The sequence below is a fragment of the Lissotriton vulgaris genome, chromosome 3_1 (genome assembly GCF_964263255.1).
Source record: "Lissotriton vulgaris chromosome 3_1, aLisVul1.2, whole genome shotgun sequence".
Lineage (NCBI taxonomy): Eukaryota > Metazoa > Chordata > Amphibia > Caudata > Salamandridae > Lissotriton > Lissotriton vulgaris.
Window position 1 is genome coordinate 1,051,854,314 of NC_141689.1, and position 24,409 is coordinate 1,051,878,722.

The following is a 24,409-nucleotide window of genomic DNA, read 5'->3' on the forward strand; positions in this document are numbered from 1 at the left end:
GCTATGGAGAAATGTTACCAACTCTGAAGGGATGTGCATACTGAGAGCACACACCTGAGTGGATATATCCTTTCCTAGTGGAGTGAAATCCTAAAGGACAGGAGAGGCAGAGGCAGGAAAGTGTCTGTGAGGCCCGAGTTCCATACTCGTTGGAGCGCATCTCTTAGCGAGTGTTCTCATGAAAACTCCAAGCAAGACCTTTGACAGTGTGCATTCGCAGCAGCGTCAAGAAGCTCTAGCCATGTAGTTGCCATGAGCCACCTCGGGAGAAGATGCTATTCGTAGTGTTCCTGATGTCGATTGCTGAGCTGGCCTGCTCTGGCATTCAGGACCCTGCCTGGTGGTTAGTGGTCAGGAAGATGCCATGACTCTCCAACCAACTCCAGTGGCACACAGGGACAAGGATCCCACTCTGCCCTGTTTGGCGCAATAGCATATGGCGGGGTGGTGTTGTCCATGAGAACCTGCTCCAGCCTCCCTTTGATGGATGGTAGGTAGGCCTTCAAGGAAAAAACAAATGGCTTGCACGTCAAGCAAGTTAATATGGAATCAGGCATCACACGGAAACCAGAGTTCTCCGGTCTTCACCTCCCATAGGTGACCACCCTAACTCAGCTGTGACATGTCTGTCACTACTGTCAACTCTGCGTGGCAAAGGGAGAGGGGCCTGCCAATGGTCCAATTGTGGTTGAATTGCCACTATTGCAGATCATGTGCAGTCTCCTTCAAAATTTGAATGGTAATCAAAGGGGTTCCTTGGTGCTGCTCCCACTGGAAATTCAGATTCCAATGAAAAGCCAACATAGACTACCTAGCGTAGTAGATAATGAGGATGCAGAAGGCTAAAAGACCAAGAAGACCCAGAACTGCTCTCATCAAGATCCTGTCTGTGATTGGGATACTGGGATCAAAGCCCGAATTTCCTAGACTCTTTGTAACGGAGTGAGGCCCCTGAACTGTACTGTATTCAGGACAGCCCCAATAAAAAGATCCCTCTGTGAAGGAGTTGTGTGACTTTGGGTGATTGATTTTGACCCCCAACTTTGTCAAAGATTTCACTCTCATCTGGAGGTGGTATACAACTGACTGTGATAAGGCTGCTTTTAATAGCCCATCTCAGAGGTAAAGGAAAACTGGAAGTCCCAACCTCTAAAGATGTCCACCGATCACTGCCATTATTTTTCTGAATTCCCAAGGGGAGCTAGTAAGGCTGAAGCAGAGCAGGGTAACCTGAAAATGTTCATGGCCTACCTTAAACTGCAGATAATGACTGTAGGACTACTGGGAGGTTATATGGAAACATGCATCTTGGAGGGCCAAGGAGCCGCTTTGGTCCAGGTCAGCCAGGATCTAGGTCAGTGTGAACATTTTTAATTTGCCCTTCCGCAGGAAGCCATTCAGAGTTCAAAAGTCTAAAATGGGCCAAAGCCTTCTTCGGTCAGGAAACAGTGAAAGTAACAACCCTCTTCTATTTAAGACTTCAGACGACAGTTGATAGCTCCTTTGGAAAGTAACATTTGCAACGGAAGAGACATATGTTCCACTGCAATTCACTCTGATATGGAAGAAATATTTGGCTGAGCAGAAATAAAGAGCAGGGCATAGCCATGCTGGCCGATTTGAAGGACTCACCCATCGGGCTTGATGGATCGCCACCCTTAGAGAAAGCGCTGGCTCCTGCCTCCCTTACGGTGGTTGTGCACCACTAATCACAAGCTAACGCAGATTGGTGGCTGTTGCCATAGGGTAAGGGGACTGGGAGAACTGATGCCCTGGTCTGGCTGCACAATGCCTGTCGGATCCAATATCCCAGCCTCAAAAGAACTAGAGCGATTGCAGCAGTGGCTGGTGCGACTGATTTTGCCCATACACCAGCTCCCACCTCCGAATTTCCAAAACTGTTGAGGAAACTGGTTGGAAGGGGCCAAAAAATCCATGGAGTGTGCCATGGCCCTACTTTATTTCAAATGTTTCAGGGCAGAATCGGATATTTGGCTAAACAGGTGAACCCACTGAAAGGCACATCCATGAGAAAGGACTGTACATCTCCAGAAAATCCTGTGAAGCGCACACATGAATGACGGCGGAGCGCCACACAAGTGCCAACAAGCCTTAAGGTTTCCCAGATCTGCCAGCAAGATCTTGCTGGTCATGTCCTAAAGGATAGTCGTATATCAGACCCAATAAGCAGACTGCATTGACTGATCTTAATGCTAGGCTAGCCGCAGATCATAGATTCCCTATCCAATGGAGTTGTGGGAATTGAATTGCGGTCCACCCTGCCGGTTGAAGCCTGAACAATTAGATTTTTTGCAGTAGGATGTTTAGCGAAAAAATCTGAATCATCAGGCACCAATCTGTGACTTCTGGCCGCTTGTCTATTCACCACTGGGCAAGAACAGGCATTTCACAAAGTGCCCATTAAGGTATCAGTGAGGGCCTCGTTGAAATGGAGCAAGAGGTAAAGAGGTGGCTAAAAGATTTCCCTATGGACACTGGTGTTAGTCTTAATAGGGAGCAGCTATTGGTCCAAAACCTCAGCTGGGGTTCAAAGTGGAAAATTCAACCTTGTATAAGGGGAAGTATTAGGTCCTCTGCCCTTTCTTAAGTCCATGTCAAATTTATAATCGACATAATGAGAGGCACATCATCAACACTGTCATCGTCATCTCTAGGTGGTGGTAAGCTTTGGTCAGAATCAGACCCAAAAAGTCAGTGGAACCTCTGATGGCAAATGCACCCTGGGAGCTGCACTGGATCAGAGTCTGGCTGCATGGCGACAAGTTTCTCTTTTGTAATTTCATAGCATGGCTTCAATTGGGATTGGGCTGAGGTGGGTTCAGTGTCAGACATCGGAAAAAGCACTGGATCTTCTTCCAGCATCGGTACTGGAGTCACTAGGGAAGAGAATGGCGTAGATCATTAAGCAAGGGTGGACGTTTGTACTGTAGTCGGTACAGGTTCATACCTAGACCAAAGGGCTCAGATTGCATAGAGGATGGATCCGCCAGCAGTAACCAGAGTGGAGGCTACCATGGATCCTTTGGGCCCAAAGACACAACAGAGGGAGCCAGAAGAACACCAAATGTATGCAGCACAGGCTCTTAATGGTACCAATTTGTTGCGGCGTTGACATTGGCCCAGGAAATATGGGTTGAATTTGGGACTGGTTCTGCAACTGGTGAGCTGAAAGAAGACAGACTTTGGATAGAGATGGACAGAGGAGCTTGAGTCCCGCTTCACTTTCTTGTGCTTGCATTTGTACTTGCAGCACAAGTTACTTACCTTCGGTAACAATATATCTGTAAGAAATAGTAGTTAGTATTAGATTTATTATCTTAGAATATCCCCAGGCGTCAGACTGGATCCGGAAACGTTTGCGAAACTTTTGGGTAGCAGTACCCTTGCGCGTCAGTAGGTGTCGTCTGCGGCTCCGCGTCCGTCGTCGGCGTCGTGAAGACGTCGTCGGAGTACTTAGAGGCCGCCCCCGCGCGCTGATGTCAGTTCTTATACACAGCTTTTCGGCGCCAGAAACGCAGAACCATGATAAAAACCAACACTCGTGCAATGAAACTAGGGCCCCGAAAGGGGGTGACCGTAACCCTAGATATCGGTTCGCAGAACGGGAAGGATGGGTGGGGCGGTAAGGAATGTAATACTAACTACTGTTTCTTACAGATATATTGTTACCGAAGGTAAGTAACTTGTGCATCTGAAAGAAACAGGTTAGTATTAGATTCCTTACCTTAGAATAGATACCCCAGCAATACCAACCCCGGTGGTGGGTCTGCGAACCAAGAATCACACCAGAAAGTCCTGGAGGACGGAACGGCCAAAGAAGCCATCTCTCCGGACTTGGCTGTCCAGGCAGAAGTATCATGCAAACGTGTGCAACGAGACCCACGTAGCTGCCTGACAGATGTCCTGCAAGGGGACTCCTCGACCCAAGTCAGTAGTAGCGCTGTGGCCCGAGTGGAATGAGCCCTCAGTCCAACAGGAGGCTCCTTCTGAGCCAAAGAATAGCAAACCTTGATGCACAAAAAGACCCAACGAGAGATGGTTCGTTTGTGCACCCCCCGTCCCTTCTTAGCGCCCATGTAACCAACAAAGAGTAGGTCATCCACCCGGAACTGGCGTCTGCGATCCAGATAGTATGAGAGTGCACGTTTTGGGTCCTGACGATGGAGCCGCTCTTTCTCTTTAGAGGGATGCGGAGGCGGAAAGAAGGTGGTCAAGGTGATGGACTGCCCGATATGGAAGGCTGTGACTACATTGGGCAGTTAAGAGGGTCTTGTCCACAACACAACCTTGTCCGGATGGACAGAAAGGAGAGGAGGCTTGGAGGAAAGAGCCTGGAGCTCACTCAGTCTCCTGGCAGAGGTGATGGCAACCAGGAAAGCAGTCTTAAGCGTAAGAAGACGGAGAGGACAGTTATGAAGCGGCTCAAAAGGAGCGCACATCAGGTAAGTCAGAACCAGGTTCAAGTCCCACAGGGGCATCACGAAAGGAACAGGGGGGGGGACATATGAGTGATGCCCTTCAAGAACCTATTTACAATCGGGGATTTGAACAAAGAAGGCTGATCAGGTAGCCTTAAGAAGGCGCCAAGGGCAGAAAGGTAGCCCTTGACAGTTCCCAGAGCAGAGCCCTGCTGGGCAAAAGAAAGAAGGAAGAAGAGAACCTCAGAAAGAGGGGCAGAGAGTGGATCCACAGCCTTTGCTGTGCACGATGCCACAAATCTGTTCCACCTGCAGGTGTATACCAACTTTGTGGAGGGACGCCTGGCTGCCAGAATCACATTACAAACTTCAGGAGGCAAGTCAAATGGCATCAACTGTCGCCGCTCAATCTCCAAGCATGGAAGTGGAGACTGGACAGGTTCGGGTGGAGGACCGTCCCCTGCTGCTGCGACAGAAGGTCCTCCAGAAGAGGCAGACGAATCGGGGGATCGACAGACATGCTGAGTAGCTCGGGATACCAGTATCTTCGTGCCCATTCCGGAGCCACAAGGATGACTTGGGCCCGGTCGCATCTGATCTTCTTCAGCACTCTGGGCAAAAGTGGTATAGGCGTAAAGGCGTACAAAAGACCGCAGCTCCACTCGTGACGAACAGCGTCTCTGAGCAAGTGCCGCCTTGGAAATTCCAACGTGCAGAACTGATGACATTGCGCGTTCTCTTCTGTGGCGAATAGATGTAACCAAGGCTCTACCCACTGCTGAAATAGGCCTTGCGCCACGTCCGAGTTCAGACGCCATTCGTGATCCATCATGCACCGACAGCTGAGTTTGTCCGCCCTGGCGTTCAGGGAACCTGTCAGGTGTTGAACCACCAGGGTCACGCCCTGATGTTCCTGCCACTGCCGGAGGCGCAGAGCCTCCTGGCATAGGGTCCACGACCCCACCCCGCCCTGTTTGTTGCAGTACCTCATGGCGGTGGTGTTGTCCGCGAACACCTGCACTACACTCCCCCGGACAGAGGGGAGGAATGCCTTCAGTGCAAGACGGATCGCCCGCAGCTCCAGAAGGTTGATGTGAAGCCGGGACTCCGCCAGAGACCAGAGGCCTCTGATCTCCGCCTCTCCCATGTGGCCCCCCCCCAGCCCTGGAGGGACGCGTCCGTCACAACTACATGCTCCGGTTGGGGTAGGGAGAGAGATCTGCCGCTGACCCAATCGCGGTCCGTGAGCCACCACTGCAACTGTCTTGCAGTGCCCTCTGAGATCAAGACATGGTAGGACAAGTTGCCCTGATGCTGGGCCCACTGAAACTTCAGGTCCCACTGCAGAACCTGCATCCGCCACCTGGTGTGATGCACCAGAAGGATGCAGGAGGCCACCAGCCCCAGAAGCCGCAGCGTCAACCTGACCGAGACTCGGGATAATGGCTGAAAGATCGGAATCAGAGCCTGAATATCCCAAACCCGCTGTTCGGGAGGATAAATCCGAAACTGCGCCGAGTCTAGAGCCGCTCAGATGAAGAGGAGCTTCTGAGAGGGACACAGGTGTGACTTCGGCACATTGATGGAGAACCCGAGCAGGTGCAGGAGGTCGGCTGTAGTCTGGAGGTGGCTGACGACTGCCTGGGGCGAGCCCGCCTTCAACAACCAGTCATCGAGGTAGGGGAAGACTGAAACCCCTAACATGCGCAGATGAGCTGCGACCACTGCCATCACTTTCGTGAACACCTGTGGGGCGCTGTTAAGGCCGAAGGGGAGCACGGTAAACTGAAAGTGCCTGTGGCCTACCGTGAACCGCAGGTAACGCCGGCGGGACGGGGATATGAAAATAAGCGTCCTGCAAGTCCAACGCTACCATTCAGTCTCCCGGGTCCAGGGCAGCTAAGACCTGAGCCAGTGTCAGCATCTTAAACTTCTCCTTCCGGAGGAAGCCGTTGACGTTCCGCAGGTCCAAGATAGGGCATAGGCCCCCTTTGCCCTTCTTGGGAACCAGAAAGTAGTGGGAGTAACAACCACACCCTACTTCTGGCCCAGGAACGCGCTCGATGGCCCCCTTGGCCAAGAGGGCCGAAAATTCCTCTTGCAGAAGTTGCAAATGATCCCCCGACACGCGGTGGTACTGCAGTGGCATGGCTGGAGGGGTCGCCTCGAAGGGGAGGGAGTAGCCCCTTCGAACGATTTGCAGCACCCACCTGTCCGATGTGACAGTGTGCCAGTGGAGGAGGTGATGGTGAACCCTGCCCCCCACTGGCGTCACATGGGCCTGAAAGCTCCGAATAGGAGGGTTTGGAGGCGGATGCTGCAGGGGTAGGTGTGGACTCACCTCGCCGTTGTCCCCGACCGCCGCCACGGCAGTTACATCTGCCACCGCGCTGGATATTAGTCTGCGGGCCGTGGCTGGCAGGACGTGTGGGGGCGCCCCTTCCTTGGCCACGAAAGGAGCGAAAGGCAACAGTCTGCTGGCGCGGGCCGAGAGGCTCAAGGACTTGGCCATAGCCCTGGAGTCCTTAAAGCGCTCAAGCGCACTGTATGCCTTGTGGGCAAAGCGGCGACGGCCATCAAAAGGCATGTCCATAAGGGTGTTTTGGACATCAGCCGAAAAGTTTACAGACCTCAGCCAGGCGTGGCAATGAATCGCCACTGTCGTTGCCATCGCTCTGCCCAGCGAGTCCGTGGTATCCAGCCCACACCAGATGGAATACCGTGCCGCATCTCGACCCTCCACAAGGGCTTGGGTGAGTTTAGTCTGGACCCCCTCCGGACTCTGTAGCAGCACGTCCGCGACCGTGTCCCACAGAGAGTGGGTGTAACGGCCCAAGAGGCACGCGGTGTTGACTGACCGCAACCCCAAACTAATTGAGGAGAACATCTTTTTACCATACTATTCGTACCTCTTGGATTCCCGATCGGGGGGAGCCGTCGGGAATGCGGTCTGGGAGTTAGAGGCCTGGATGACCAGGCTCTCGGGGGTGGGGTGGGTGGACAGGAAGCAAGAGTCACCCAGAGCCAGGCAGTGGCGCCTGGCCACGTTCCTATCTACAGGCGAACCTGTAGCGGGCTTGGACCAAGTGCCCAGAAGATCTTCTGACAAGGCCTCATTAAACGGCAGCAGAGGCTCAGCCGAGCTTGCCTGCGGTTTAAGGACCTCAGTGAGGAGGTTAGTCCTCATGGCCGCGACGGGGAGCTCAAGGCCCAGCGCCTTGGCAGCCGGCGTCAGCACCACACTATAGGCAGCCCCCTCCTCTGTAGCCACGGTAGGAGGGAAGACAAAACCAGTGTCTGGGGAGGTGTCCAGACCACTGGCCTCCCCTAGCTCACCTGCAGAGTCCTGAGAAAACTGGCACTCATGTGCCAGAGGGTCCTCGGAGCCCTCCCAATCCTCCTCGCCACCCATCTCCTGATATCCAGGGTCAAAGGATGGGGCCGGGTCGTATAAGTAACAATCTCCTAGCAGCGTCGAATACGGCGCCGCCGGACCCGAATCGAGGGTAGGACCGGGGTCGACGTTGTCCTGGGACGGCGGCGGCAACACTCTGGGGGATGGCGTCGGCGTGGTTGAAAGGTCGACTGGCGACGACCCGGATCCGGATCCAACGGGACCCTGCAGCATCGGGACCTAAGTCGCCGACGGCGCCGGGGCCGAAGCACCCGACGGCGCCGAAGCACCCGGCCCGCGTGGTGACCCAGTCGGGGCCGCTTGGCCCGAAGGCGACGCGGAACCCGACGGAGGAGTGAGCGACCTCATGGCCATGAGGAAGGCCTTGATCTCCTCCGGCGTCGCGTTCTGCTCAGGGACCGGCGGGTATGGAGCAGGCCGCGATGCCTGCGGCTCCGGCGGAGCCGCGGTCACCCGAACCCCCGGCCGCGTCGCACGAGCGTCAGGGGGAGTTAGAAGAGCGATGTTGCCTCTTCGACTTCTTGTGCCTCTTACCTGAGGACTTCGAGCCCGAAGACTGATGACGACTCCCGGAACTATGGTGACTCCGGCCCCACGACCGGTCCCTCGACTCCTTCCGGACCGGGACCTCTAGCGGCGCGGGGCTGACTGCCGGAGCTCGAGTCGCTTGCGGGAACGCTCCCATCTAGCTTCGGACGTCAGGGCCTGGCAGTCAGAGCAGGACTTGTCGACTTGGTCAGGGCCCTGACAGTGAAGGCACTGGCGATGGGGGTCGGTAACCGACATCATTCGGCAACAATCGAAGCAGGGTTTGAATCCGGGCATCCCTACCCGCACCGTTTCGAGTCGATAGACTTCTAAAAATTATCAAAAAGAATCGAAAAAATTAGACAAAAATTGACTATGGGTACTACTTTTTCCGGATCGGCGCTTGCTGGCGTGGAAAAAAGAAGAGTGGACGTCAGCGCGCGAGAGCGGCGTCTAAGTACTCCGACGACGTCATCACGGCGCCAACGACAGACACGGAGCCGCAGACGGCGCCTACCAACGCGCAAGGGTACTGCTACGCAAAAGTTTCCGGATCCAGTCTGACGCCTCGGGATATTCTAAGGTAAGGAATCTAATACTAACCTGTTTCTTTCAGATTTTTGACTTAACAAAGCACTTCAACCAGGGGGACTTCAACTTCAAGCCATGTCCTGAGCCCAAGCACCAGAGATCCACCATGCGCAGGTCTGTGGCAGACTTATGCTTTCTACAGTTGCAGTTTGAAACATGTAGTCTTAGGAAAGGGAATTATTTTTTTAGCACACTGCATTTTTTCTTTTTCCAGCAGTTGTCAGAAGGCCGACTAAATTGGGAGTGGAATGCCAGATTCTCGCTGCAAGGAGCTGAAAGAAAGGAAGTGATACCAGCTGCAGTGGTGGCCCTTATATGTGGCTCTGCACCTTCACTTCTGGGGCCATACTGAGCAAACGCAGAGCTGCACATCACCACCTAATGGCACACAGGAGCATTGCTACAGATCCATTCAGGAACCAGGGGAGAATTTTAAGTTTAGGATCAATAGATAGAAGTGTCCGGGAGAAAATCCGCCCTCCAATGCTGCCACAGACTCACATACTGGTATGTGGTGGTCTGCTCGATTTTATTGATCCGCAGATGTCAAGTATATTTGCCTGGTTTTGCCCATAAGTGAGTATTTTTGAGTTATCGAGGTTCCCTACCAGACTGTCGTTAATGTAGATAAAGCGTTGAAGGAGTCGTGCAGTCAATGGCCACATCTGGCGTACAATTTATGACTGTGCTTAGGCTATTTATCTCGTCGGCAGTATATAAATTCAACAGAAGCAGGCAAGGACACACATTTGCTTAAGACCATGGTTTCTGTTTATTTTCATACTTATCACTAAGATGTCTTCTAATTTGATCCTCACTCATGAGCCTCAGTGTAATTGTTGTAAGGCCTTGTTGCACAGCGTGGAGTGGAAAATACCTAAATTGGCAAGTTTCGCCCATAGCAATCTCCTATTAAAACAGTCAAAAGTCATGCTGAAAGAGGACACAGGGACATTACCACTCCTGTAACCACTGCTTTCAGTGCTAGAAATCATAAGATGATAATGCTGTCCTTGATCTCTCGACCTTTCTTGAAACCTGCTCTAAGTACTGAAAGTGGATTGGCTTGTTCCACACACACTTCTAATTGATGTAGCTACATTTATTTTTTTATATTGTTAGCCTCCGAGTCCAACAAAGAAATTGGTTCTGCAGTTCTTGGGTTTGACTCTGCCTCCGCCTGACCGCCCTTTTTTGTCTAAATCAGTTGTAGGATGGAATCCACCCTGATTTCCAATTGGAAGCAAGAAGGAGGATTGCTAGCCTAGACCAAAAGACCAGTATGGCATTGAAGACATTATTAGGTCCTCCATGTAGGCCGGGCACTCTTCTGTTACCTGAACATTGGGATTGTTGTGTGAGTTATGTTTCATGTAAAAGCACCATAATGCAGTACCGACATACAAGAGGTCATGTCAACAACATGTATTGCATTGACAAGTTGCGTCTCCTCATGTATACAACCTAGTTATATGACTCCAAAAGCTCTTTGAGTCATGTGTCTTGGACCACCTGATTAGTAGCATAAACATACTGTCATGTGGTTTGCCTTCTATGCATATCAGGAGCCCTTTATGCAGTGCATTTAAAATTACCTCTGTTCAGCGAGGGCTCAGACCATGATATAAGCCAATGCTCATGGGATTCATTAATTAGCTCATATGGATTTGTGCATGTTATCACCATATGTACTAGGTTTAAATATCCTGACAGTATGCTTCTAGTTTATATATTCCTAAATTAGTTCGAATTTTTGATGTTTAAAGGACAGGCATGCGGCTTTAACATAGATATGTAAATGAATTCTCTGACTTACTCGCACCTGACACAATGAATCACAAAGTGGATTTTTCTCAACATAAACAATATCATGATATACGTGGATAGTTCACTGCCCGTAGAAGAGTGAGTGATGCTTCGGACTACTAGACAAGCAGACAGCATAGCAGTTCTTTATGAGACTATGCCAATGTCATCGTTGCATAACAATTTTGCTATAGAAACGAAATTCTGCCTCGTTTGAAGACAATTTTATAAACCACTGTAACAGTAAATGTTATAAATTGTTAACGAGTCCAAAAAAAGAATAATATAACACTTTTTGAATTAAAGAACTTTAACGTTTATCACTAGAAGATAGAAGTAAAATATGAATTTCGTAAGTTCTTGTTTTTCATTTTGCAAATTTGTAACTTTACGCATGTGGAATTATTTTCAAAATTCAGTGTTGCTTGTTTAAATGATGGGATCCCACCAGAATCATCGGCTGTGCAACATCAAAGAAACCAATTATTGCACTTGATATGAATTGAATGTGACTATTGAAATTTGAAATTGTTTGTCTGTGCTACATCAATAACATTTAAACAACCAACATTGAATTTTGGAAGTAATGTTATGTGTGTAAAGATACGAACTTGCAAAATGAAAGTGAACTAACAAAATTAATATTGTACTGATATATTCCAGAAATAAATGTAATTGTTCTTTAATTCAAAAAGTGTAATTATGTTTTTCTTTTTTGGAATCTCTGCCAGTATGTAACATTTATTTTTACAGTGGTTAATGAAATGTTGGCATCAGGGTTGTTTTTCTACGGTTTTGTCAACCAGGTGGATGGAGTCTAGCAGGGCCGTTATTACCCAAAACCACTTGGTTTTCGTTCGTTTGGAGACAGGTTTTGAACTGGAAAGTAAATGAAGTTCATGTATGCATGTGAGATAACATCTAAATACTGGCTCTTCCTAAAACAAAAAACGTTTCATACTAAGATTAGGCATGCAGAAATTCTCAAAATGTACCATGTTGTCTGTTTTTTAATTGTTATACTGTATTTTCCTTTTTGCTTCAATTGTTTGATACCTACCACATTGCTGTTGCATTTAGAGTGCAATAAAAGCAACTTAAAATAATGCCTAAAAATATCAGTGCGGATTTCTTGTGTGCACAAGGGATGAAAGGGTACCCATAACTCACAGCAAAAAATCAAAATAACGGAGTCTCTGGTAGCTTCTGTCCCATGTCTAACAAACCTTCTCTATAAGAAAGTTGAGAGAGATATGGGGCATAACTTGTCAGTTTGTCCCACGCAACCTACGTTGCTACTACATACATGCGCTTGCCCGAGGACTGAGGAAGGTATGCTGGGTCGCGATCATGGAAAGTCCCCAATAACGTAACACAAAAACCTCTCCCACAACTCCCAATACATTGATCTCTTTAATTTCTACCAGCATGCTCCCTTCATTTTTGCCACTTTAGTAGACCCAATTACAACTGTCCCCTCCGAGGCTCATAGCCCAAAGGAACCCACTTTATCAAGAGTAACTTAAAATGGCAGCACATGGAGAGCAACTGGCTGTAGGCTTTTGACAAAAACTTTGACATTTTCAGACAAAAGCTTGGCTAATATCCTTCTCATTACTGATATTTCTACTCAAATAAAAATCACAGACTCCAGAAGTGAAATGTGCCGAGCCTCCTCCCTTGTCATCTACAGCACTGTGGGTTCACCAGCAGTGCTTGATTTGTAAAAAAAAAAAAAAGAAATGCAGGTGCTGAAAATTGTGCCAAGGAGGCCACAGCTCACTTCTTCCTCCGGTGAGCCCCACTTTCAACACTCTCACTGCCTCAGTCTCCATCTTCAAACCTTGATCTGTTGTCTGTCCCCTGCATCTTTGCTCTTAGAGTCTATCCTCTCACCTCTCTAATTGTTTTCTATCATCTTTGTCACACCTGGTGTGTTACCTTATTCCCTGCATTTCTGATTTGCCCTCTATTCATTCTACCACTGCCCTTTTTCCTATTCACTTTTATCCATGCTCTGCTCTCCCTCCCCTCGATCTTGGCTCTTTAAGATCACCCTTTTAGCAGTGATTAGCTGTGTCTCCGTTTTATCATTTGTCTGCTTTTTTGTCCTCTGTCCTGTCCTCTACATCCTTTCATTCTATCTTCTCTCTTCTTAATGCTCTCTTCTTCACATCACGGCTGCTTTCTCTTTGTATCTGATTTGCTCTCCTTTTATTCTACTTCGCTCCGACTCATCTCTCTCCTCTCGTGTTTCTTTCTCCACTTTACTCCTGCTCTCTCTCTCTCATCTATAACACTGTTGCTGCCTGTGACCTCTGTCGTCAGCCTGTACATGTCCCTGCTGTTTTGAACTCTGCGTTTTCCTGTTCTCTTTCCTAAAAAAGAGGACGATGACGTGTTTTACTTTCTTACGCACACTGAGTGCAAAAACAAAATGTACACCAAATGAGACTTTTTTTTGCATATATTAATCAGTGCAGTATAAAAGGGTTATTTGCATAACAGGTAGCTGCTCGAGCACAGCAGGTGATATCACTACTATTGCTGCCTCAAATTAGTAGGTCCAGGGATGGCAACGGCATTGGCATCCACTGCTCAGCTTGCTGTGACCCTGCCTGCTACAGCACAGGCATTGTCCCCAGCCGTAATGCTGCCAATGCCGGTAAGTATGGCTGTGGTGCCTACTGGACTCACGCACACTCAGCAATTACCATGCTGGGGTGCAGTGCACAGATTCTACAGGTGACGCCATGGCGCACAAAAGTTGTGTTGGGGCACAGCCGCATCGAGCACGATGAGGATAGCAGCAATGCAGGGATGCAGGATATGCTACTCTGGCTACATAGCAAGTGGAAAGTCCACATTTACTTTTGTTTATTCTTCCTCAAGAGCCCTCACTCCCAAGTTCCAAATGTGCTCTCACAGCTTCCTTACCTCTACTCCATCTTGAGCCAGCCCCCAGCTACAATTATCCAATGGGAAGCTTAGGCTCAGGTAGTGGCAGGGTGCAGCAACCTCTGGGAATAGAATGCAAGACATAGTTTGTCGATGACTTCTTGGATTTGTGATTGGCGAGATGACATCATCGCTAACATGGTGATACACAATCATGCCTGCCTGGACAGCCGTATGCTGGCCTGCCTATGAACATTTACCAGCCAGTCACCATGAAATGTAGGTTATTCTTTTTATTTTGAATTTGAACACTTAATATTGAGACCACCACCTGCAGGCTCAGAAAGTGTAGCCTGTGAAAGAAGTGCAGGTGCTGAGTACCTGAAAGCAACTGCTCAAATTAAGCACTATTCACCAGTCCATCCATGCTTCCAAGTACCTCAGTAGTATCTCACTCAATACTCCTCCCAGTAAATCTTCTATCCCCGTCTCTTAACTGTGCAAGAATAGCGGAACCAGCATGCTTTAAAAGTGGACTATGAATGCACTAAAACAGCATACATTAGGCCACTTCTTTATTATATTAAGAACAAGAATTTGCCACCACAGTGTATTTTAGGTACATTGGAGAAAAAAAGATGTCCCTCATTATTCTTGTTCACTATGTCAACATGATTTTCAACATTTCCTGGCTTATTTGCCTGTCCAACTCTACAGATGGCACGATTACCTTCCCTCAAGAATGTTTCTTCGTAATAACGTGAGGAAGGCCAAAGAAGGCATTCATTTTCCCATTGGTCCCCTTATATCATTTGCTGGTTACCCTGTTTTTGTCTCAAATCTGTATTTATTTGTATACTGAACTTGCTCTTTCATCTTGCATTTGTCGACTTTCTTTGAAAGTAGCAAACAACTTGATAACCAGAATTGTTGAAACACATGAGCAATGCTGCATGAAAACAGACATTGTTAAGGATAGCTTTTGGGGAAGTGATGTCTGGAAAAATATATAAAGGTAGGGAACATCATTTTATATTTTGGGACATCTGCTTTCTCGTGTTCTCTCCTTATGAAGCATATCATATTGTAAAGTCAGTGAACACCACACACTATTCAGGCATTAATATGGTTCTCCGCCTGGCACACAGAGGGTTTTGTTACCGCGGGTAAAACTGTATAAAAAAATCCAACGTACCTTTCTTTCAAGATTTTCTATCATTTCCTTACAAGGCTTAGCACTTTCTTCATTTGCTTTGAGCCGAGATTTCAAATCTTCTATCAAGTGCCTTTTCATGTTGACATCCCTCTCCATTCGAGTAACCCTTGAAGAGCGTGCGTGTGATAAAGAGATGTCAAGCGGCATTTATAGCAGTGTGGAATAAAATCCATTTACCACTTTGCAAAATTACAAAGCGTGACAGCTAAACATGTTTCTTGCAAGGTTCAAGCTTCAATAACATAAAAATAGTTTCAGTAGCACTTGTTACACATAAGCACCCAGGTCTGTACCCACAACTGTACACTGATTTCAAACGTATAGATTAGTATGCACTAATTAAATGAAAACGGTGCCAAATGTGAATGATTTTCAATTTTCAATAGTATTTCATATTGCTTACTAAAAGAAACAGACATAGAAACAAACAAAAGCAATTTCTACAATTCTGAATTCGCTGGGAAGATAGACAGCATATTAGTCACTGCAGGCTTCTTCTGGCCATTTCTGCTTTGTCATTTGCTTTCATTAATTTCTAATGTATCATTTTGGGAAAACACGTTAGAAAATGTGCACTAGCTAGCAAGATAATTAACCCATTAAAAACAAATATCGTATAAAACGAACTATTAATAAAGCGAGACTGCGAATCAAATATGTGTGTGTGTATATACACACACATTCCCTATATTCTTCCCTTAAACATACTTTTCATCGTAAACTGGACAGAAGAAACATAATACGATTTCAGACAATAGCAGTCGAATATTAATAACTGCAAATTTATGATTACTTAGTTTAAACAAATCTTGTAAAAAAAATCTCCTTTTTATTATGTCTATTGTGCTACTTGCTGAATGCTGCAAAACACTTTAGAAAAAGTATGATCTTTTGTCTTTTTGCTTAGGCAAAATGAACCTGTTTCTCCCAAACATTTCAGTCATGGGCTAAAGCATCGAAAGGGCAGGAATCCTTTACAATTTTGTTATCATCTGTCGAATTAATTATTTGGGGACAATAGTTATCCAGCGATAAAACAAATAAATGGAAACAGCAGCGCAACCTTCGGCCAATGGAAAGGTGCAGACTGGATCCGGTGGGAGAGAGGCGCCGCGTCACACATATCTACTTGATAAAATAATGATTATTTATAAACATGAAAGTGAAAATCCCTAATCAAGTGTATTAATAAAGCCCTTTTGCTTCTGTTGCAACGATAACATTGTTTCCTTAATCCTTTTTAAGTAGTTGAACCTTGACATGCCTGGCTCGCTCTGAGCAGAGAATTAGTGTATAAAAAAATCTATTTCACACAACCGCGATATTAATTTTTGAATTAGTTCAAGGGCAGGGGTGATTGCTAAAGCGCTTATGCAAGGCTTCGGTTAACGCACTACGATTTACATTCACCTAGCGTCGTATAAACGCATCGCGTCAGATACAACCCCCACCCCAAAAATACCCAACGTAAAAACATTTCAGACCCCCAACTTTCCAGCAGTAAAGACGAGACAGACTCTAAATGACAGCCTTTAAACGTTTAGTTCACAAACTATAAAAAGTCTGCCACTGGGTGGCGCCAAACTCAAGAAATGCGCCAACATCAACCTACATACTTTTCTTGCAGCTCCCGAATGCGCTCTTCCCGGTCCTGCGTGTCGGTTTTCAAGGACTTGATGGTCATCGACTGTTTGTTCATCTCGTTAGTCGCATTCTAAAAAAAAAAATAAAAGCAAATCACCCGATATGGCTTTCCAAATTTGTTGAGAAAATGTTTTATTTTTTATAATTTTTCCAAGGAATCAAATTCGTAGGTGAGTACTAAAAACAGGTCTATCTTCACAGCTCGGGGACCACATAAGTGTGGGACACACTTTACCACACTAATAATCACTTGATTGTTTCTCCAACGGCACCCTAAAATGTCGCTGCTAATTACAAGGCTAGTTACCTATAGCGAAGCACGGACAGTGACGGGTATAATCTGAATCCATCAAATTCTCGTATCTTTGTCGACAAAGGAAGTCATGCAAAGCAAATAGGTGTGGAAAGAGAAAAGGGCAACTTCATAAAAGGCATTTTGGGTACGTAGATCCTGCCCTACCCTTCTCCATAGCCTTTCCTGTCTTAGTGAATTGGCCCAAAAAACATCTAAAATGGGAATATGTTTAAACAACTGTCACAAATAGAAAGGACTGTGTACTCTGCACTTTAACTAACTGGAAATTGGACGTTTCAGGTCGTTTAGCAAAGGCACTTAAGAGTACGGGAAAAAAAATTCTGTAGTACTACTTCCGGTATTGAAATACAACAGTGGATCCGCCCCCAAACATGCATTGTAAAAGAGAGGGTGCAGCAAAGATTACACATTTAGCATCAGTAAGAGACGAGTGTAGTTTCATGGTGAACTGTGACATGAAAGAGTGGAGCTTGTCACGCAGGCACTGCAAACTAGTGTTTGTTGCTGCCTCGGGGAAGAGTCCCTGAGGATAACAGCAAAGGCCACAATTGGATTTTAGCCGTGCTGGGGCAACGGTGCCATGGGCCCTGTTGAAAAGAAGGAAAACGCCCCACCTGACTGCTGGCCCAGGGCTAAAATACTGCTATAGTAATGATTTGATGGGCCCTTCACACTCCTGGGCCCCGGTGCATCTGCACATGCAGCACCATTGGTGCTGCGTCCCTGGATTCTAAAGAGTTCCAGACAAGCCAGGGTTAAAGATGTGCTGGGAAAAGGAACATGCAATTCAATAATCAGTTTTAGTCCTTTCTTGAGAGACTGGATACATCACAAGTTCTTCCAAAATACTCCAACATTGTCAACGGGTTTTCACTACACAACTGCAAATACATTACATACAAAACTATTAGATTCAAATATAATGAATACACCCGTTAAAAAGGTCTTATTTCCGACGGCCAAACACGTGAAAAATATAAGTAGTTTACAGGAAATATTCACAGCGTTAGCGTTATATTATTTTTTTAAAAAAAGCCTCAGTCAGAGACATTACTTAAATCCAGTTTTAGCAACAAAAGAATTTAGGATTTTTCCTTAAAATCAGACAGGCTACCAAAAAGAAATTACATACGTTGATAATAAAGTCATATTCGTCAAGCTATTTTCTCCATGTATAACTTCTCTATCCACAGTCACAGTTTACCCATCTAAGGTTTAATAAAGTTATACCACCAATATGGTTCATATACTTTCTCTGCCTCTAGAAAAGCGGAAAGCAACATTACCACTTTCTGTTTTTGTTTCCTGTCTGCATGTAAAAATATGCTGATCCTTTGCTTGGATAGCCACGTGTAATTTATTGTCTACTTATTTCTTTTATTTATTCCAATAAATCTTGAGGGTACCCTGTTTGGTTGCTCTTGCTTTGGCAGTCAGGGGCACAATTTCCTTTAGTCGACAAGCCATTAGACATTACCTTTAGTCTGCTGGATGGAATACTAGCTTGATTCCTTCCCCAAGCCCATATTAGTGGGGGAGTAATTGTTATCTACTATAGCAATTTATGCATATTGCCATATGACATATTGCCATAGTAGATACATACAGCCACAAATACATACATAAATTACCAACTGGATGGAGTGAGTGGGTGTGAGAGTACTGGTATGGGTCAGTGAATGGGTATGGGATTGGTTCCGTGGGTGTGTGAGTGGGTGTACAAGAGGTTGTATTGGTGTGTGAGTAGTTCTGTGAAAGATGTCATCAGTGATGTCATTTGAGATGTCATCAGTGTGTCATCAGTAATGTCACTGACCAGGTCATGAGAGATGTAATATGTGAGGTCATAAGCAGTGCATTGCAGGGGCATAAGTTATAGTTAGCTCAGGTAACTATAACTGCTGAATTTCAAGGGTTTTGTACGAGTGAAATCTGAGTCTAACTAGAATGTCCCTGAACCTTTGTTTTTTTAAGTGAATAGATACAATATATAATTAATGCCAGAAAATGGCAACCGGAAAGGCGACCGAAAGCGAATATGGAGATTAATAATATGAGGGCACTGAGGCATGATTTAATAAAACATTGGAACATTGTATGTGACAATAAATGGTCAGAATCTGGACTGCAGACTATAAGATAGAACAATAGGTTGTATAATAATGTGGAAACATTCTTAAAGAATGTGATTAATCAATACTATGTATAACATTTTGTTGTAAACATTTTTTGGGTTTTCCAAAAAATGCACTTGACACTGAGTGAACTGCATCTCCCATAATGCCTCATTATGGGCTGCATTGGTTTATGTGCATAAACAGACATAACAGGAGGATTGCCGCAAACCGTGATCAAGACCAATCTGGTCGAAACGTGTTGGTTTGTGAACTGGTGATGGCTGTAATACTAATGGATTAAACAACCATTGTCAAAGAATCTCCTGGAGTGCGAGTGAATACGTTCCTGGTGGTCACAATACTGCGGATCTCAATTACCTTGGCGCATCACTCGGGAGCGCACAGTCAAAGGGAATCATTTGGTGGATATATATATAATGTCCCAGTGCTGCCTGTTCTAAATATGGTGGCTGTTGCATGAGACTTCACGAAACTGTGCAACTTTGCTCCCATAGTAACAGGAAAAGCAGAAAGGACACTGTTTATGCATTCTTGCCCTAAGCTAAGAAGCATGTGGTTTGATACTTGAGATTATGGAACCCGCAAGAAAATGAGCTCGGAAGCAGCATCATACTGATCTGTCCTTCTGCTACAGAAGACGTGGGGCAGGAAAGTATGCCTTAGCACATCTTTCTAACAGCAATTCAAGAGATGATAGAGAAAGCTGTGTTTGCTGAATTGTGTGCTGAAAAAGGTTCTTCTACTGTTAACATTATGAGGACCGTACCACATCATGGTGATTCTGCGAATTACCCTAGCGAGGAGGTGGTGAGACAGCTGACTCAATTAAGTATTTCAGCACGCCAGAAGTAAAGTATCTTTTCCAGAACATCTTCTCAGGATGATGTGCATGACTTTTTCAACCAGTAGCAAAGAAAGTAAACATATTTTTTTCTGTGCATGGAGTGGTACATTGGGATTTGACTCTATGAATAGAAAGGGGTTGATCGTTATTCAGTACAGAGATTTCTTTATAAGTGCTACCTTTTACAAGGCTTTGAAGGTATGTTCCCCTGTACTCTAATGGTGGATTCCTTGATGGTGGGGCTTTATTCCCATGGTTCCATACTATCAGTGATTTCCTTGCCTATGTATCCTATGGACAAAAAGTGGCGGTAGCTGTAAAGCATTCATTTTCGGCTTAAAATTCCTAAATAAATGTAAGTACCTTTGCAAACTATACCATCCAGCCTCTCTTAAAAGACTTCTGGGTTCTAGCATCACAGATCATGCAGGGTGCAGACATTTCCGGCTCTCTGTCCACTATGGATCAACAAGTCAGTCTCCCTCATATACCTCATTTGATTCCTTATGCACTCCTGATTTAGGATAAGCAAATGAAGCCGAAAGCACATGTGTCTGCTATCTTGGAAATAGATGCTTCACAGAGGCATCCTCGGTTTAGAGGATCTAAGCTTTCTGGTCCTCAGCATAATGCTAGTCAGACAGACCCCACAAACCGCCATTCTAATCGCTCCACTGCACCCTTTTGTGGAGGGTTTGCCTTTTTTTATTTTAGAAGGGATGTATGTATGTAGTTGTACTTGTAGGAGGGATTGTGGTCCTGCGCTGGCTCCAAAGAAATCGCTACATTGTTTCGAGAAAGGGTCTGTGTCCGGAGGGAAGGGGGGTTTTCTGAGGCAAATGAAGATTCCATTCAACATCTGCAACATTCTTTCTACCTTACCTCAGTGCCCCATTTCCCCAAAAAAACACAAACATGCTCAGAGTATTCCATAGTGTCCAGTCTGGGATTAAGATATTTTTCTTTAAGGCTTGGAATTCTCCATTTTGGACTGTAGGGCTCTGTAGAACACACAATTATTTTACCAAGTTCAAATTCAGGAACACCTAAAATATTTTTTTCTTCAGACTACATTTTCTTCACAGGAGGCGCTGTGGGAGAAGTTCAAGAAGGATGCTATCATTCCAGTTTCTTCAGCAGAAGTGGGACTAGGATGCCATCTGGTTCTCTTTTTTATGGTAAAGAAGGCTTCAGGGGATTTCAGGACAGTACTGCATCTAAAGGCTGTGAACATGTATTTTCATAAAAAAATATTCTGTAAACATAAAGATAGTTTTCTAGCATCTGTGTATCTGTTAGATGCAAATCTCCATGTTCCAATTCATTGCCAATCTCAGAAGCATCTTTCGCTTTTGCATTCAGGGTCAATACGTTCAATTTCAAGTCCTGATGTTTCATTTCACATCAGCTCAAAAACTCTTAGGAACAACTGGTATGATAGATTTCTGTTGTATCCTTGTTTACCCCTATTAAGACAATTGGTGATTCTTTCCGTTTCTTTTTGGAAGGCAAATGAGGATATCATCAAAGTGTGCAATATACATCAAGAACATAGTTGTTTACTAAACCTAAAGAAATCAAATAAGGAGTCAATGTAGAACCCCCAGTTTATCAGAGTGGTGTTTCGAACAGACCTAGTCCAGGTTCTTCTATGATCTTCAAGAAAGCATAAACTAAGCCTGGCACTGGGTGACAGTTCAAGGGGAGATGCCCACAACATTTCTGATTCTACCTTGGTTATCTGGAGTCCCAATCTCGTTTTGTTTTTTAACTTTATAATGAGAAGTTCTCCCCTGCCATCTTCATGGGCTGAGGCAGAGATTATCACAGAATTCAAAAAGAGGTAAAGGGATCTTCCCTCCAACTACAGACCTATTAGCCTGATTGCCAGCTCACAGAAGTCTTTAGTTGGAATATACTTGAGAGGCTACAGGACTGGATGATAGATGCGTATTTGCTGACCCCATTACAAGCTGGGTTTAGGGACGGCATTAGCACCATAGACCAGGTCTTTCGCTTCCAGCTGATTTACTGCAACCAAGTCATCTGGGGATAGGGCGACTTTCTGTGGTTTGTGTGCATCTCCGGTCAGCCTTTGACCTGGTACCTAGGGCTTCCCTTTGGAGTGTCATGGCAGATTTGGGTGTACCGAAACAACTTCTCAATATCATCATCAGGTTACATTCCAATAACTTCGCCCAGGTTAGATGTGGTCCCACGGGCACACTAAGATGACCTATACCAGTTACGAGCGATGTGAGGCAAGGATGTGTGCTTGCTCCCACCCTTTTCCTGTTATACATTAATGATTTAGTATCTCAGATTGGGTTTTGTGACAACGACGCCCGAAAGGTCCCAGCCCTCTTGTTTGCAAACAATACATTTTTCATTTCCAAATACCCAATGGGGATCCAGACACTATTAGACCAATTTGGAATATTCTGCAAACAGAGAAGCCTGGAAGTCAATCTCGGCAAGACTGATATATGGTTTTTAACCCCTGCACATCTGCTCGCTCCTCCTGTCTATTGATGGTGTGCCTCTGGAGAGAGCACATATATTTGAATAGTTTGAGATTATGATCACCAAACATTTTGACTGGATACCACAAATGCAGAAGTGCAGACTCAAGACGGAGCAAAGCATAGGGGGTAAATTGAGGTTCCATCACTGTTCCCCCTTTCGCCCTATTCCCCCCCCACTTCAAATATACCATCTGCAAACATAGGTGCCAATCTTTATGGAGGTGAACTTTGAGGTAGCATGGACACTGGAAGCTTGGAAAAATCTGAAACAGGTTCCTGCGTGACCTCACTAGTCTTCCGGCTAGCACCCCTCTAATTCCCTTGTGACTCAATGTGGGTCTTAGACCTCTTTTTAACAGGGTGGGCCTGATACCACTACTGTATTGGGGCAGGATATGGGCCACCACAGCACTGAAGTCATATCAACAGGCTCTAGAGGAGGTTTTGAGGCTGCCCAGGGCTTTCAGAATTCCCTGGTTTAAATAGCTTCAACGTCTGTTGAGTGAGATGGGGTGTGGGAACCTATGGCTTACTCCCAAGGAAGCACTGAAGATTTTGAAAAAATGCTTAAATATCTATACTGCCAGTACATTGATAACTCAACATTGGGTGCTGCTAGATTGGGCTCCCTCACTACTGCCTTCCTAGAGCACAAAGAGAGCTATTTTGCAGAATGATACATTGATAAGATTGAACCTCCCCAAGCCAAAACACTACATGAAATTTTGGTTTGGAACACTGCCTCTACTGTCAGCTATGGCGAAATGGCTACATGCATCCAATGTAACTGACAGAACAACCCCTTCTGCCCGAGGCATCCAAAATCATTGTCCACGTACTAATCTTTTGCCCGTCTTATGTTGGGCTTATAAGGAAATTGATTTTGCTGCAATTTCGTGCTCAGAAGTTGGGGTACAGAAATCTGTGTCCTTAGGAACTGATGTAAAACAACCTATTGTATTTGCTGTTTCACATTTTGTACTGAACAGGCTGAGGAACCAAAGGTTATCTTCCTGACAATTGTAACATTGAGTATGGATGTGCCTTAAACGCACTTTAGGCCTCATAGTCATGAGATTAACATTACAAATTGTAATTATTATTGTTATTGTTATTTTACTCCCGGCTTTTGTATTTTGCAGCAGCAGTCATTTGGGAACAGACAGTCTGCCAGGGATGCACAGATACTGAAGCTGCTGTAGGATTTGTGTTTGAAGCTTGACATATCTTTCGGAGTGAGGCATGTACCAGAGGTAGACATTGACATTGCGGATGTGTTGCCTCGTTCACAGTAGGGGAGTTTCCGTGGGTTGCCCAAGGAATCGGAACGATGCAAGACGCCCATGCCAGTGGAGTTGTGGTTGATAGGCAACACAGGATGATGCATCTGGTGGTAGGGTCCTTGGTGGAGTCGACCCGAAGAGCATATGGTTAGGCTTGGGTGGAATTTTTGGCTCCTGGGGTGCAGCAACATGATGAGGGGTGGATGCACGTTGATGACGTGGTCCAGTTCTTACTGAATGGACTTATCGGAGAGGGTCTGTCACGGGTGACAATTGCTGGAAAACTAACCGAATCGCCTTCATGGGGAAACTGTTGAGGGGTTATGCACTGTCTACAGATGAATTGGCCTGGAGGATGCTCGAGGGTTAGGCAAGAGAGCAGGGTTGACATGGGCATCTCAGGAGGCCGTTAACATGGCGTTAGTTGTGTAAAGTGCTGAGGCAGCTCACGGCGGAGACATGACTGTTATCAGTACTCATGTCACTGAGGTTTTGGGGGCATTTCAGATGTCAGAACTGCTGGGGGGCAGGAGAAAGGGCGATGTTTTATTGGAGAAATTCACAAAGAATGGAGAATAGGCTGGAAATATGGTTGCATTTATCCAAAACAAGCATTTACAATGCAATGGTTTCGCCTTAGGAAAAGTTAGAGCTATTGGCATTGTAAATGACAACATTTGTATTTATGTGTTGGTTTTGGAAACAGATAAATAAATGGCATTGTCATATACAATGGCAATAGCTTAATCTCTCGCAAATGTGAGAC

At 45.8% G+C, this 24,409-nt stretch overlaps 1 protein-coding gene across 1 annotated transcript in view; it reads right to left on the bottom strand.

Annotated features, from left to right (window-relative positions):
* Nucleotides 1–24,409, bottom strand: part of CNTLN (centlein) — a 1,560,264-nt gene that overhangs the window by 347,073 nt on the left and 1,188,782 nt on the right. Inside the window, exons 21-22 of the mRNA XM_086961469.1 lie at nt 16,510–16,607; nt 14,873–14,999 (exon numbers count right to left, since the gene is read on the bottom strand). Of these exons, the coding sequence (XP_086817595.1) occupies nt 14,873–14,999; nt 16,510–16,607 (225 nt within the window). The remainder of the gene's footprint in view (nt 1–14,872; nt 15,000–16,509; nt 16,608–24,409) is intronic.